Source organism: Doryrhamphus excisus, chromosome 11 (assembly GCF_030265055.1).
Source record: "Doryrhamphus excisus isolate RoL2022-K1 chromosome 11, RoL_Dexc_1.0, whole genome shotgun sequence".
Lineage (NCBI taxonomy): Eukaryota > Metazoa > Chordata > Actinopteri > Syngnathiformes > Syngnathidae > Doryrhamphus > Doryrhamphus excisus.
The window spans coordinates 18,240,459-18,255,188 of NC_080476.1; the positions used below are offsets into that span (position 1 = coordinate 18,240,459).

Here is a 14,730-nt window from a genome sequence, read left to right on the forward strand (position 1 = left end):
CCCCTGCGACCCCCAGGTCCTGGAGGTGCCTGGATGCGTGTTAGAATAAAATGTAGATAGAATAAATATAATATTAGTTATCACCCTTATATCCATTTGCTTAGACAATAGAAAGTGTTTGAATGCTGAAGAAGAAAAGTTCCCGTGACCCTGATCAGAGACCCCCAGCGACCCCCAGGTCCTGGAGGTGCCTGGATGCGTGTTAGAATAAAATGTAGATGAATGAATATAATATTAGTTATCACCCTTATATCTATTTGCTTACACAATAGAAAGTGTTTAAATGCTGAAGAAGAAATGGTCCCGTGACCCTGATCAGAGACCCCCAGCGACCCCCAGGTCCTGGAGGTGCCTGGATGCTAATGTTAATCCTGCACATTTGGCCCGCGGGCCGCGTGTTTGAGACCCCTGCTTTAGACTATGACCTAAATCCAACTGAGAACATTTGGACATTGACGTCAAGGGAAGTTCACCAGAATGGACATGATAGTATATGTACATATTGTTACTATTAATTATACTGCATGTGCGATTTCACCAACAACCCTTCTTTCAGCCTTTTTTTGTCTTCGCCTCCTTTAAGTGATGCTGACAAAGTTGACTTAAGTCTGATGCAGTGTGATGGCAGTGAGAAACATATGTTGCAGCTTTGACTTGTGTTTTATTTTCGATGACTTTTATCTTTGATTTGGCTCAGACCTTTACGGCACCCGAGGGTCTGAGTGAAAAGAAAGCCAAAGTGTAATTACTTGGCTAACACCGCTTCAAGGTAAATACAGCTTGGAGAAAGATGTTGCAGGTGTTATTCCTATCAGGCAGAATGCTCCCTCTCGCAGTAAGACTGCTGGGATAGGCTCCAGCATACCCGCATACCCTAGTGAGGAGAAGTGGCATACAGAATATAGAATATTTTTGTACTTTAAAAGATATTTTTTCCGTCCATCCATCCCATCCATCCATCCCACCATCCATCCATCTATCCCACCATTCGTCCGCCATCGATCCATCTGTCCTTCCGTCCGTCCGCCCATCCATCCATCCCACATCCAACTATCCGTCCATCTGTCGTCCATCCGTCCATCCGTTGTCCATCCATCATCCATCCATCTCTCCATCCATCCATCCTACCATTCGTCCGTCCGTCCGTCCGTCCATCCATCTGTTCATCCATCCATCCATCCCATCATTCGTCCATCCATCCATTGTCCATCCATCGTCCATCCATCGTCCATCCATCCGTCCATCCCACCATCCATCCATCCATCCCACCATTCGTCCGCCATCGATCCATCTGTCCGTCCGCCCATCCATCCATCCCACATCCAACTATCCGTCCATCTGTCATCCATACGTCCATCCGTTGTCCATCCGTCCCTCCATCCATCCATCCCACCATTCGTCCATCCATCTGTCCATCCATCCATCCCACCATTCGTCCATCCGTTGTCTATCTGTCCATCCATCCATCCCACCATTCGTCCATCCGTCCGTCCGTCATCCATCCGTTCATCCATCCATCTGTTCGTCCATCCATCCCACCATTCGTCTGCCATCGATCCATCTGTCCGTCCGCCCATCCATCCATCCCACATCCAACTATCCGTCCATCTGTCATCCATCCGTCCATCCGTTGTCCATCCGTCCCTCCATCCATCCCACCATTCGTCCACCCATCTGTCCATCCGTCCATCCCACCATTCATCCATCCATCCATCCATCCATCCATCCATCTGTTCGTCCATCCATCCATCCATCCCATCATTTGTCCACCCATCCATCGTCCATCCATCCGTCCATCCCACCATCCATCCATCCATCCCACCATTCGTCCGCCATCGATCCATCTGTCCATCCGTCCCTCCATCCATCCCACCATTCGTCCACCCATCTGTCCGTCTGTCCATCCGTCATCCATCCATCTGTCCATCCATCCATCCCACCATTCATCCATCCGTTGTCTATCCGTCCATCCGTCCATCCATCCATCCATCCCACCATTCGTCCATCCGTCCGTCCATCCATCTGTTCGTCCATCCATCCATCCCACCATTCGTCCATCCATCCGTCCGTCTGTCCATCCGTCCATCCATCCATCCGTCGTCCATCCATCCCACATTCGTCCATCCCACCATTCGTCCATCCAACCTAGCATGTTTTTGGAATGTGGGAGGAAACCGGAGTACCCGGAGAAAACCCACGCATGCACGGGGAGAACATGCAAACTCCACACAGAGATGGCCGAGGGCGGGGACCGAACCCTGGTCTCCTAGCTGTGAGGTCTGCGCACTAACCACCAGACCGCCGTGCCGCCCCCCACGCGTACAAGGGGGTGGAATTGAACTCGGGTCCCCTAGCTGTGTGGCCTGCGCGCTAACCACTTGATGACCATGCAGCCACATTGTATTTTAAAGCATGAAAAATAAAATAATAAAAATACCTAAAATAAAGTAAAAATAATAATAAAAAATAAGTAAAATAATTTTAAAAATCACAATATAATGAATTATTAAGAAATACATCAGGAATGAAAAAACATATTCACAGTCCAACACATGTCTTCGTTGATTATCTAACTAAATGACTTAAGTATCAAAAGTATCGATATTCTGAATTGAGAATCGATTTCAGAACATGAAGAGCTGGTATCGGAGGTATCGATATTTCAGTGTTGACACAATTTTTTTGTCATTTGATAAGGCTTAGGCTTATTAAAGATAAAGTTATTAAATACAAATCAAGTCAAGAGTAAGATTACCAATTAAAAAGCTTAAGAATCCTTTTGTTTCACTACATTACTTTGGCATCGGTATCGTTAATGAGGCGTTATATAATATCTGTAAGATATCATGTACGTTAGCCTTTAAAAATGCAGTGCTTGCATGAAGATAAAGTCCTACCCAATGGATTTCTTTCCAGGCCTGACTATGAATGTATGATAGATTTATGAACGTGATAGCGACATGGATGAAACACCTGTTCTGGTGTCTTCAAGCTTTATGGTTTGTAGTCGTAACAACGTGTACGATAAGTTAATAGACGGAAATCGAGAGAGAGCAAAGCCTCGTTCCTTTGATCAGATCTTTGGGGGGAGGGGGGGGAAATGGCCAAAAGTGTCAAAATGCTAAAATGAAGTAAAGCATGTGTCAATATGGCATGCATGATATCCCGCCTCGGCCATCTTGAAATAGTTCTTGAAGTTCCATTATAGTCAGCGGGATGTCAGATGTGCAGAGACACACATTCTTTAAATGAGGCGCTATTTCAGGGGTCTCAAACACGCGGCCCGCGGGCCAAATGTGGCCCGCAGGACACTACTTTGAGGCCCCCGCCTTGATATGAAAGTTTAATGTTGGTGCGTCCCGCATGTATGATATGTATGCTGTATTTTATCATGTACCCGGAAAAAATTATTACGTTTGATTAATGTTCATGTTAAAGGTTAAATAACTGTTAATAGTTATCCTCCCTATCCGTGTGGAAGTGGTAAGTTTTTGGCAATTTAAGTTGAAAGGAAATAACTTGAAGGCTACCGTTTAGGTCGCTAGCTGTCTAGTTTGCGAGTTAGCATGTGGCTAAAGACCCTGCAGTTGCGCAATATGTTGTAAATAAAAAGAGTATAAATGTGACTATAGTCGTGTTTTGTCATGTCTACAGGGCTCTAATAATGCTTTGTTCATTTTAATATGAAAAAAATAATTTGTCTACCCACCAACTATATGTGGTTTCTTAAGTTTTTATTATTTGCCGTTTTATTATTATTATTATTTATTTATTGCTGATTGATTTTCTTTATTCTTGATTTGTTTATTTATTTTTCATCTTATTTTGTGCAGAAATTAAAAATTTGAGAATAAATATCAGCGTCCTGATAAAAAAAAAAAAGCCAGTCGCTACCACACAGTCATGTGGCATCTCTCCCTGCACCGAGACCACATAGCTAGTTGATGTTTGACGCCCCTGCACGACCTGAAGCTCCATTGTTTAGTCCTTTTATGCAGATTCCGAACAAGCAATTTTGTGGCATTGAAGGAGGCGAGACCTTAATTAAAGCCTTCACTTGGAGATGCCGCCTGATGGTTATTGGACGACAGTCTGCACCACTAAGAACCTTCATTTGGGTCTCAGGATGGTCTCTTTAGGATTCTTTTTTTGGTTCTACCACATGACTTTTTTTGTTACAGAACCCTCATGATCTCAGCAGGGGTTAGGAATAGCTGTCTTAGTGTTTACTGCCTTGCTCATGCAGGTCAGCAATCCGGGATCAAGAGATCATGAGTGAGTGTGAATACAAAAATTTGACTTAAATTTTTGATTTGTGAACAACCTGTTTAACTTTAATGTATCGTTTATTCAAAACATTACATTCCTACAATAGCCTACATGAGTTTTTCCTCTTTCTGAATGGAATTTTTCCAAATGACTTTTCCGAAAACAAAGGAATATTCCAATCTCTTGTCTACATGACGACGGACGGATGGTGGGATGAATGAATGGATGGATGGATGGTGGGATGGACGGATGGATGGATGGACGGACGGACAGATGGACAGATGGACAGATGGACAGATGGACAGATGGACAGACGGACAGATGGACACAGGGACGGATGCACGACGGATGGTGGGATGGGTGGATGGACGATGGATGGACGGACAGACGGATGACGGATGGTGGGATGGATGGACGATGTGGGATGGATGCATGGATGGATGGATGGATGGACGGACGGATGGACGATGGATGGTGGGATGGATGGATGGACGGATGGATGGACGGACGGATGGACGGATGCATGACGGATGGTGGGATGGATGGATGGACGATGGATGGACGGACAGATGGACGACAGATAGTTGGATGGATGGACGGACGATGGATGGACAGATGGACGGATGTGGGATGGATGGATGGATGGATGGACGGACGGATGGACGACGGATGGTGGGATGGATGCATGGATGGATGGACAGACGGACGGATGGACAGAGGGACGGATGCATGACGGATGGTGGGATGGATGGATGGATGGATGGACGATGGATGGACGGACAGACGGATGACGGATAGTTGGATGGATGGACGGACAATGGATGGACAGATGGACGGATGTGGGATGGATGGATGGATGGACGGACGGATGGTGGGATGGATGGATGGATGGACGATGGATGAACGGACGGACGACGGATGGCGGGATGGATGGATGGATGGACGGATGATGGGATGGATCGACGGATGGACAGATGGATGGACAGTTGGATGGATGGACGGACGATGGATGGACAGATGGACGGATGTGGGATACATGGATGGATGGACGGATGATGGGATGGACGGATGAATGGTTACATGGTTACATGGATCAAAGGTTCTATTATTTCTTTTTCAGCAAATAAACGGAATACAATTAGAATATTTGGGTCCATGTATACGTGGCTAATGTAAAATGTCTGTTTTGTGTTCCTCTGTTTCTATTTAAAAAATACTACAAATATGTAGAAGCGTTTGGGTACACACAGCATTTTAATATGTCTTGGCGGCCATATTGTTGATTATTGTTGTTGTTGTCATATTGTTTGACATGAGATGATTACATCTTAGCTTTCTTTTCTTCCAAAACAACAACAAAAAAAAACACGATCGCTTCCCTTCCTTCTAGTAATACGATCAATACTTATATCACTTGACATTCAGAAGACTGCATGAGTTGAATTTGACAATGAGAGCGTCAGAGCGTCCACAGGAAGAAGCCACGGACCAATGAGAAACACATGTTCCCATAATTCCCAGGAGAGCGAAGCATACGGCGAGCGGTACTTACACGCAATCACGTCAACTGGCATGTATCCAGTTTACAAAGAGCAGTGGAAATACTACATATGAAGATATATAAAGTATTCGCTCAGGTCACCAGGAGAGTTTTACTAATAAATTGGAGGTCGTTTGGAAGGATTCGTGAAGCGGGTAGAGTCTTTAAGTGTTCCATTATGTCACTCGCTAGGTTAAAAATGTATCGTTGCTATCATCCGGCAAATAGACCGTAGCGTAACACTCACCAGGATGCTGCGAACCAGACTTGGGAACCATGGGAAGATAGGTCACTGCATGACTTTAGAGCCTATCCCAGCAGTCTTTGGGCGAGAGGGAACATTCGGTCTGATGGATGGACGGACAGACGGATGGACTAATGGTAGGACGGATGGACGGATGTACGGATGGACAAATGGATGGATGTTGGGATGGATGGAAGGACGGACGGATGGACGACCATCGGAAGCTAGGTCACTGCATGACTTTAGAGCCTATCTCAGCAGTCTTAGGGCGAGAGGGAACATTCGGTCTGATGGATGGATGGACGGACGGATGGATGAATGGTGGGATGGATGGATGGACGAATGGATGGATGGTGAGATGGATGTGGGATGGACGGACGGATGACCATCGGAAGCTAGGTCACTGCATGACTTTAGAGCCTATCCCAGCAGTCTTAGGGCAAGAGGGAACATTCGGTCTGATGGATGGACGGACGGCTGGACGAAGGGTGGGATGGATGGATGAAGGGATGGATGAATGGACGGACATACGGATGGATGAATGGATGGATGTGGGATGGATGGATGGACAACCATCGGAAGCTAGGTCACTGCATGACTTTAGAGCCTATCCCAGCAGTTTTAGGACGAGAGGGAACACTCGGTCTGATGGATGGACGGACAGACGGATGGACGAATGGTGGGATGGATGGACGGATGGATGGACGATGGATGGACGAATGGATGGATGGTGGGATAGATGGACGGACGGACGACCATCGGAAGCTAGGTCCCTGCATGACTTCAGATCCTATGCCAGCAGTCTTAGGGCGAGAGGGAACATTCGGTCTGATGGATGGACGGACAGACGGATGGACGGACGGATGGATGGACGAATGGTGGGATGGATGGATGGATGGACAACCATTGGAAGCAAGGTCACTGCATGACTTTAGAGCCTAGTATCCCAGCAGTCTTAGGGCGAGAGGGAACATTGGACGGATGGATGGATGGACGGACGGACGGACGAATTGTGGGATAGATGGATGGACGGACAGATGGACGAATGGTGGGATGGATGGATGGCAGATGGACGACCATCGGAAGCAAGGTCACTGCATGACTTTAGAGCCTAGTATCCCAGCAGTCTTAGGGCGAGAGGGAACATTCGGTCTGATGGATGGATGGACAGACGGATGGACTAATGGTAGGACGGATGGACGGACGTACGGGTGGACAACAGATGGACGAATGGATGGATGGTGGGATGGATGCATGGATGGATGGACAGATGGACGGACGGACGGACGAACGACCATCAGAAGCTAGGTCACTGCATGACTTCAGCGCCACCACATCCTTTGAATGTTCTGTAAATTGGTCAGGATGAAGTCTGTGACTCATCCAGCAGGCCACCAACCTTGTTAGATGATGAAATTTGGTGGAATCCGGTCTGACCAATATTCAACATCAGCACATCCGACATCCCATTCGATGTTGGAAAAAAGCACCAGCACTTTGGTAGAACAGGAAACAATAAGAAGACGAAGATACTATCTTGTACCTGATCACCCTGATTTGTTTTTAATTGAGCTTTCTGTTCTGCAACAGCTTTGTTATGCAATGTTTGGGTAATAAATCCATTGTTTATAAAACTGAAATCAAATTGGAACTCTCTAGCAGACCTGAATTGCTCGGAATATTTTGGTTTGGTCTCTTGTTGCTAGGCAGAGTAACACGGCTGGGTTACAGCTGCATCACGGTGCAATGAAAACATGGTACAGTTGTGGTTTGTATACACTCATCACGGGCATTTTTGGGGTTTTGGTGATTTTTTTTAAAAACCGTTTTTATTCAACGGTGGAATGATTGCATAGGATACATCAAAGACAAATTTTGTAGGATTTTCTTGAATTAAGTAGGTTACACAAATCTGCAAAAAGTTCATATTAATCAAAAAGTTACAAGTACAAGTTAAATAAACAGAAAAGACAGATAATGCAAGTGGCAATCAACATTTATAAGTAGACCTTTTAAGAAAATTTTAAGTTAACTATACTTATACCTATTAATAATTTTGAGCATTCGGATTTACAGTGTCTTAAGTTGTATGTAAACTATGTTTTTAAGTCAATGTAATTTTACTTAATTTTACTTAATTTTACTTAATTTTACTTAATTTTACTTAATTTTATTTAATATAGCCATAGTTCAATTTAATTAAAACATATTAGTTAAAAGCACTCAAAATGGAACATGTTAAATGAACTCGACTTAAGTAAGTTATTAGAACTTTTTAAAGAACTTTGAGTATGCATAACTTCATTTATTTAAGTACTTTGAACATTCGGGTTTACGGTGTAGATACTTTTTTTTATAAGTAACTATGAATTATTTTAAGTAGGTTACACAAATCTGCCAAAAGTTCATATTAATCAAAAATTACAAGTTAAATCAATTATCTTTTAAATAAAAGACGGATAATGCAAGTGGCAATCAACATTTATAAGTAGAACTTTTAAGAAAATTTTAAGTTAACTATACTTATACCAATTAATTATTTTGAGCATTCGGATTTACAGTGTCTTAAGTTGTAATGTAATGTTTTTAAGTTAATCTTATTTTACTTAATTTTACTTGATTTTACTTAATTTAACTTAATTTTACTTAATTTTACTTAATTTTACTTAATTTTACTTAATTTTACTTAATTTTACTTAATTTTACTTAATTTTATTTAATATAGCCATAGTTCAATTTAATCAAAACATATTAGTTAAAAGTACTCAAAATGGAACAACATGTTAAATGAACTTGACTTAAGTAAGTTATTAGAACTTTTTTTTAAGAACTTTGAGTATGCATAACTTCATTTATTTAAGTACTTTGAACATTCGGGTTTACAGTGTAGATACTTTTTTTTTATAAGTAACTACGAATTATTTTAAGTAGGTTACACAAATCTGCAAAAAGTTCATATTAATCAAAAATTACAAGTTAATAGTAGTTCAATGCTCTTAATTTTACTTAATTTTACTTAATTTTACTTAATTTTACTTAATTTTACTTAATTTTTCTTAATTTTACTTAATTTTACTTAATTTTACTAATATAGCCATAGTTCAATTTAATCAAAACATATTAGTTAAAAGTACTTAAAATGGAACAACATGTTAAATGAACTCGACTTAAGTAAGTTATTAGAACTTTTTAAAGAACTTTGAGTATGCATAACTTCATTTATTTAAGTACTTTTAAGTACTTACGGGGAAAAAAATCAGAGTAGAGACGCTTTTCGGCATTCAGGTCTTAGCCGAAGCCTCCTCTGTTTTCTGGATTCATAAAGAAGGTATCAAGAACGAGCTAGTACTTGAAGTACGTAAAAGTACTCGTTTTTGAAGAGTGGTTCTTACAAACAATAAAACATGCACTGTAAACCCCCAAATGTTCAAAGTACTTCAATAAATGAAGTGAAGTGAATGAACTGGTCGTGCAGGGTCCTAACTTCCTAATGTGGAAGTCTAGGACTGCCCGCAGACTGTAGGGCTTCAAGTCAAAGAAACTCCACAGATGCTAAAGTTGTTTTTTTAGACGCTTCTACCCTTATCCTTTGGGTCCCTCCCAAAACCTCATGACTGGAGTTACGGGTCGGAACGGAGTAGATAGGCGACTCTTTACTCGAGTCTGAAGGCGCCGCAACAATCTGGCATTCAATCTCGAATTTCATACATCCCTCACTGGTGAATAAATCCGTCCAATAGTCTTTGAAATACATGATGTAAAACTGCTTTTATTTCTCATGACAAAAGCTAACCCCAAACCCCCCGTAGATTATAATAAACTTGATTAGAGCCACATCGCGTGATGCTAGCAAAGGCTAGCAAAGACCTCTAAACCAGCGGCACAGATGACTCGCAACTCTCCCAACCGCCATCTTTTCAAATCGCAGAACACAACGAACGTCTCCAAGTGTGATGTCAGTCCTTCCGAGGCCTTGCGGTGAGACTCCCTCCGAGTATTTCCTACTCAGCCGTGTTCTTGCGTCTCTGCCCTGTTCCCCTGGTGCGGCGTGTGACTATGACAGACTTTATTGTCAGTGTTGGGTTCTCTCCTGGGTTTCATGAACGTTTTGGGTTAAAAGACGTATAGTTGCTGTAACAAAACACTCGTCATCGAATGGATTTCTTGAATTTTAAAGACTTCAATGTGTTTAAAGTCCTACTGTGCTTGTCAACAACATTAACTATATAACATATAATACATATAATAATAATAATACATATAATAATAATAAAATAATGAAAATTTTATAACAATTTATAAAATACAATAAAATAAAATGACAAAAAATACATATAATAATAATAGTAAAATAATGAAACATTTATAAAATAAAAATAAAATGACAAAAAATACATATAATAATAATAATAATAATAATAAAATAATTAAGAATTTATAAAAGAAAAAAAAATTATCCTCGTGAGGATAAGCGGAGGAAAATGAATGAATGAAAATAAAATAAAATCCTCATGAGGATAAGCGGTATAAAATAAAATAAAATAAAATAAAATAAAATAAAATAAAATAAAATAAAATAAAATAAAATAAAATAAAATAAAATAAAATAAAATAAAATAAAATAAAATAAAATAAAATAAAATAAAATAAGTCTATATTACATATTCGTAAGAGCCAGAGCTCATGCCACCCATGTCCGTCCTTGTCAAGAGGAAGTGACGGAAAATGACAAAAAATACATATAATAATAATAATAAAATAATGAAAAATGTATAAAATAAAATAAAAAATACATATAATAATAATGATAAAATAATAAAAAATTTATAAAATAAAATAAAATGACAAAAAATACATATAATAATAATAATAAAATAATGAAAAATGTATGAAATAAAATAAAAAAAGACATATAATAATAATAATAATAAAATAATGAAAAAATTATAAAATAAAATGAAAAATACATATAATAATAATAAAATAATGAAAAATTTATAAAATAAAAGAATTATCCTCGTGAGGATAAGCGGTAGAAAATAAAATAAAATAAAATAAAATAAAATTAAAAAAATAAAATAAAATAAAATAAAATAAAATAAAATACTCGTGAGGATGAGTGGTAGAAAATGAATGAATGAAAATAAAATAAAAGATAGTTTCTAAAGAGAACACATGCAGTACTATACTGCACTCAATTGGTGATTGTTGGTATTACATACAGCCAATCTAAATACTGCTTTATATACATAAAAATACTCCCTGCTGGTGTATATACGGTACATATTGTTTTGTAACAGCCAGAGCTCATGCCGCCCATGAAGTGACAAAAAATACATATAATAATTATATATTTTAATATAATTATATGTAATTATATTACATATAATAATAACAAAATAATTACAAATAAAATAAAATACTCGTGAGGATGAGCGGTAAAAAATGAATGAATGAAAATAAAATAAAATAAAATAATACTTGTGAGGATGAGCGGTAAAAAATGAATGAATGAATGACAATAAAATAAAAGATAGTTTCTCAAGAGAACATATGCAGTACTATACTGCACTCAATTGATGATTGTTGGTATTACATACAGCCAATTTAAATACTGCTTTATATATAAAAAAATACTCCTTGCTGGTGTATACAGTACATATTGTGACCAAAAAAATGACAAAAAATACATATAATAATAACAAAATAATGAAAAATTAATAAAATAAAATAAAATACTTGTGAGGATGAGCGGTAGAAAATGAATGAAAATAAAATAAAATATAGTTTCTACAGAACATATGCAGTACAATACTGCACTCATGTGGTGATTGTTGGTATTAGCGGTAGAAAATGAATGAATGAATTAAAATAAAATAGTTTCTAAAGAACATATGCAGTACTATACTGCACTCATGTGGTGATTGTTGGTATTACATACAGCCAATCTAAATTCTGCTTTATATATATTAATAAAATAAGATAAGATAAGATATGCCTTTATTCGTCCAATAAAATACTTGTGAGGATGAGCGGTAGAAAATAAAATAAAATAAAATAACATAAAATAAAATAATTGTGAGGATGAGCGGTAGAAAATGAATGAATAAAATAAAATAAAATACTTGTGAGGATGAGCGGTAGAAAATGAATGAATGAAAATAAAATAACATAAAATAAAATAATTGTGAGGATGAGCGGTAGAAAATGAATGAATGAAAATAAAATAAAATAAAATAAAATAAAATAAAATAAAATAAAATAAAATAAAATAAAATAAAATAAAATAAAATAAAATAAAAACTTGTGAGGATGAGTGGTAGAAAATGAATGAATGAAAATAAAATAAAATAATTGTGAGGATGAGCGGTGGAAAATAAAATAAAATAAAATAAAAATAATTGTGAGGATGAGCGGTAGAAAATAAAATAAAATAAAATAAAATACTTGTGAGGATGAGCGGTAGAAAATGAATGAATGAAAATAAAATAACATAAAATAAAATAATTGTGAGGATGAGCGGTAGAAAATGAGTTAATGAAAATAAAATAAAATAAAAACTTGTGAGGATGAGTGGTAGAAAATGAATGAATGAAAATAAAATAAAATAATTGTGAGGATGAGCGGTAGAAAATGAATGAATGAAAATAAAATAAAATAAAATAAAATAAAATAAAATAAAATAAAATAAAATAAAATAAAATAAAATAAAATAAAATAATTGTGAGGATGAGCGGTAGAAAATAAAATAAAATAAAATAAAATAAAATAAAATAAAATAAAATAAAATAAAATAAAATAAAATAAAACTCGTGAGGATGAGCCTGAGCCTATTTTCTGTGAAAGGAAAGCCCAAAACAAGATTTTAAACAGTTTATGAACATATTTACAGAACAATCTTTTAACAATACTTTTTTTCAAAAATAGTTATTAAATATTTAGCACCATCAAAAAGGCTGTTTCTTTAACACATAAAAAAAATAACTTTTCCAGTGTATAATAAAAGTGTCTATGTAATTTATCGGAATAAAAAGGCGATCCCGGCGGCCATGACACTGGACAGTCCAACCAAGGCCAGGAGGGCGTTCCTCGCTGTGGTCTGAGGGTCAGTTTTCTCAAAGAACTCCACAAAACCATCCTGAAGACACGATGAATATACAGTTGATATGATGGGGGAAAGTCACATGACTTATCAGCCATGACTTACCCAAGAGTTGTGCACCACCAGCCACGTGCGATGGTGTGACAGAAGATACTTGGAGATCTCCCGTGCCACCTTCTCCACGCAGGAGCCTCGCCCGTTGTTCTTCAGGTACAGGGACACCACGGCGCCAAAGGCCACCAGTGTGGCAACGCGACCCCAGTTGGTGGTTCCGTCAGCAAACAGACTCTGGGCCACGTCCTGAATGAAGGCCATGTTGTCCCCTTTTTGCTCCAATGACAGTTGCTTGATGATGCCTTCAAAGAATCAAAAAAATTCTATAACTTTCTGTTTGTACTAACATAAACATATGTGCATTCAAAAGAACGCATTAACAGTTCATAAATTATAATATTTAATGACTTAGTATTCATAAACGCTCATCATAACCGTCGCTAACGGATCAAATCAACGTTTAAACGATAAGTTATGAACATAAAACACAAACTTACCATTGAATTTAAACCTGTGCATGTCCACCAACTCCACCACGACCTTCTGCATCGTGGACTGAGCTTTACTTTGCATCCACTCAGCCGTGGACAGCCCGGTAAAGTCGGTGAGACAACGGCCGATGAGGCGCCTTGTGTCGCCTTCCAGGTCGTCGTCCATCCCGGGGGTGTGGAGCTCCGGAGGACACAACAGGATTCGGGATGCATCACCGCTGTCGGGGAGATGACTTCCATGTTGTGAGTCGCCCTGGAGCATCACTTTCAGTCCGACAGGTCGCTGTTTTTGCGGGATGCTGCGGTTAACGGCTCCAGTCGCGACAACCGGCACGGCGCTTTCTCCAACTGCACTTGAACGCAACATTAAAGTGCCCGGAACTCCGCTCTTCTCCATGTCCGTCGCAATTATCGCCAGATAACGAGTGGGAAATTCGGGTAAGGTTGCTAGCTTAAACAACACAAAGATGGAAGTTTTCCTCAACGCGTCCGCTCACTGTCCCGGCAAGTTTAACGTTCAAAGATGCTCTGTTTCCAGCTTTATAGTGAATTGGTATGGTGACGTCACTAAACTTCCGCTACAGCTTCCGGGTTGCGTTCCCTCCATTCATCCATTTCCTGTGTCGCTTATCTTCAGTTTATCTCAGCTTACTTTAAACGAATTTGTCGCCACGGGTGTCCCAAATTTAAGAAAATAAATCACAAGTAACTTGATTTTGTTTTTTGTAAATTACGGCCAAGTCTTGTTAACACGTTGTGTGAGTCCAGCCGTGTTCTTAATGGGTTTTTAATGTTAGCATCTGTTAGCTTGCCACAACATTGGGCTGTGTTGGACCTCACACTTCCTGGTTGTGTCACGTGGTCTCATGTTTACCCTGACAGTATTATACTGTATTTGTGTTATGTACAAGATTAATGGTGGAGGTTTTTTTGTATAGATATCATTGAGAAAGAGTATTTTATAGTATTTGTTATGATTTTTATTGAATTCATAAAGCTTTGGCTCCATTATGAGCAACGTAGGTGAGAA

General features: G+C 38.8%; 1 protein-coding gene across 1 annotated transcript; it reads right to left on the minus strand.

Moving 5' to 3' along the window:
- Window positions 1-12,909: 12,909 nt before the first annotated feature.
- Window positions 12,910-14,318, minus strand: LOC131137866 (induced myeloid leukemia cell differentiation protein Mcl-1 homolog). The gene is made up of 3 exons (XM_058086242.1): window positions 13,707-14,318; window positions 13,261-13,511; window positions 12,910-13,191 (listed from the first exon to the last, which is right to left on the minus strand). Exons 1-3 carry the CDS (start codon window positions 14,095-14,097, stop codon window positions 13,072-13,074), a joined length of 762 nt encoding a protein of 253 aa, XP_057942225.1. The 5' UTR covers window positions 14,098-14,318; the 3' UTR covers window positions 12,910-13,071.
- Between the last annotated feature and the right edge of the window lie 412 nt (window positions 14,319-14,730).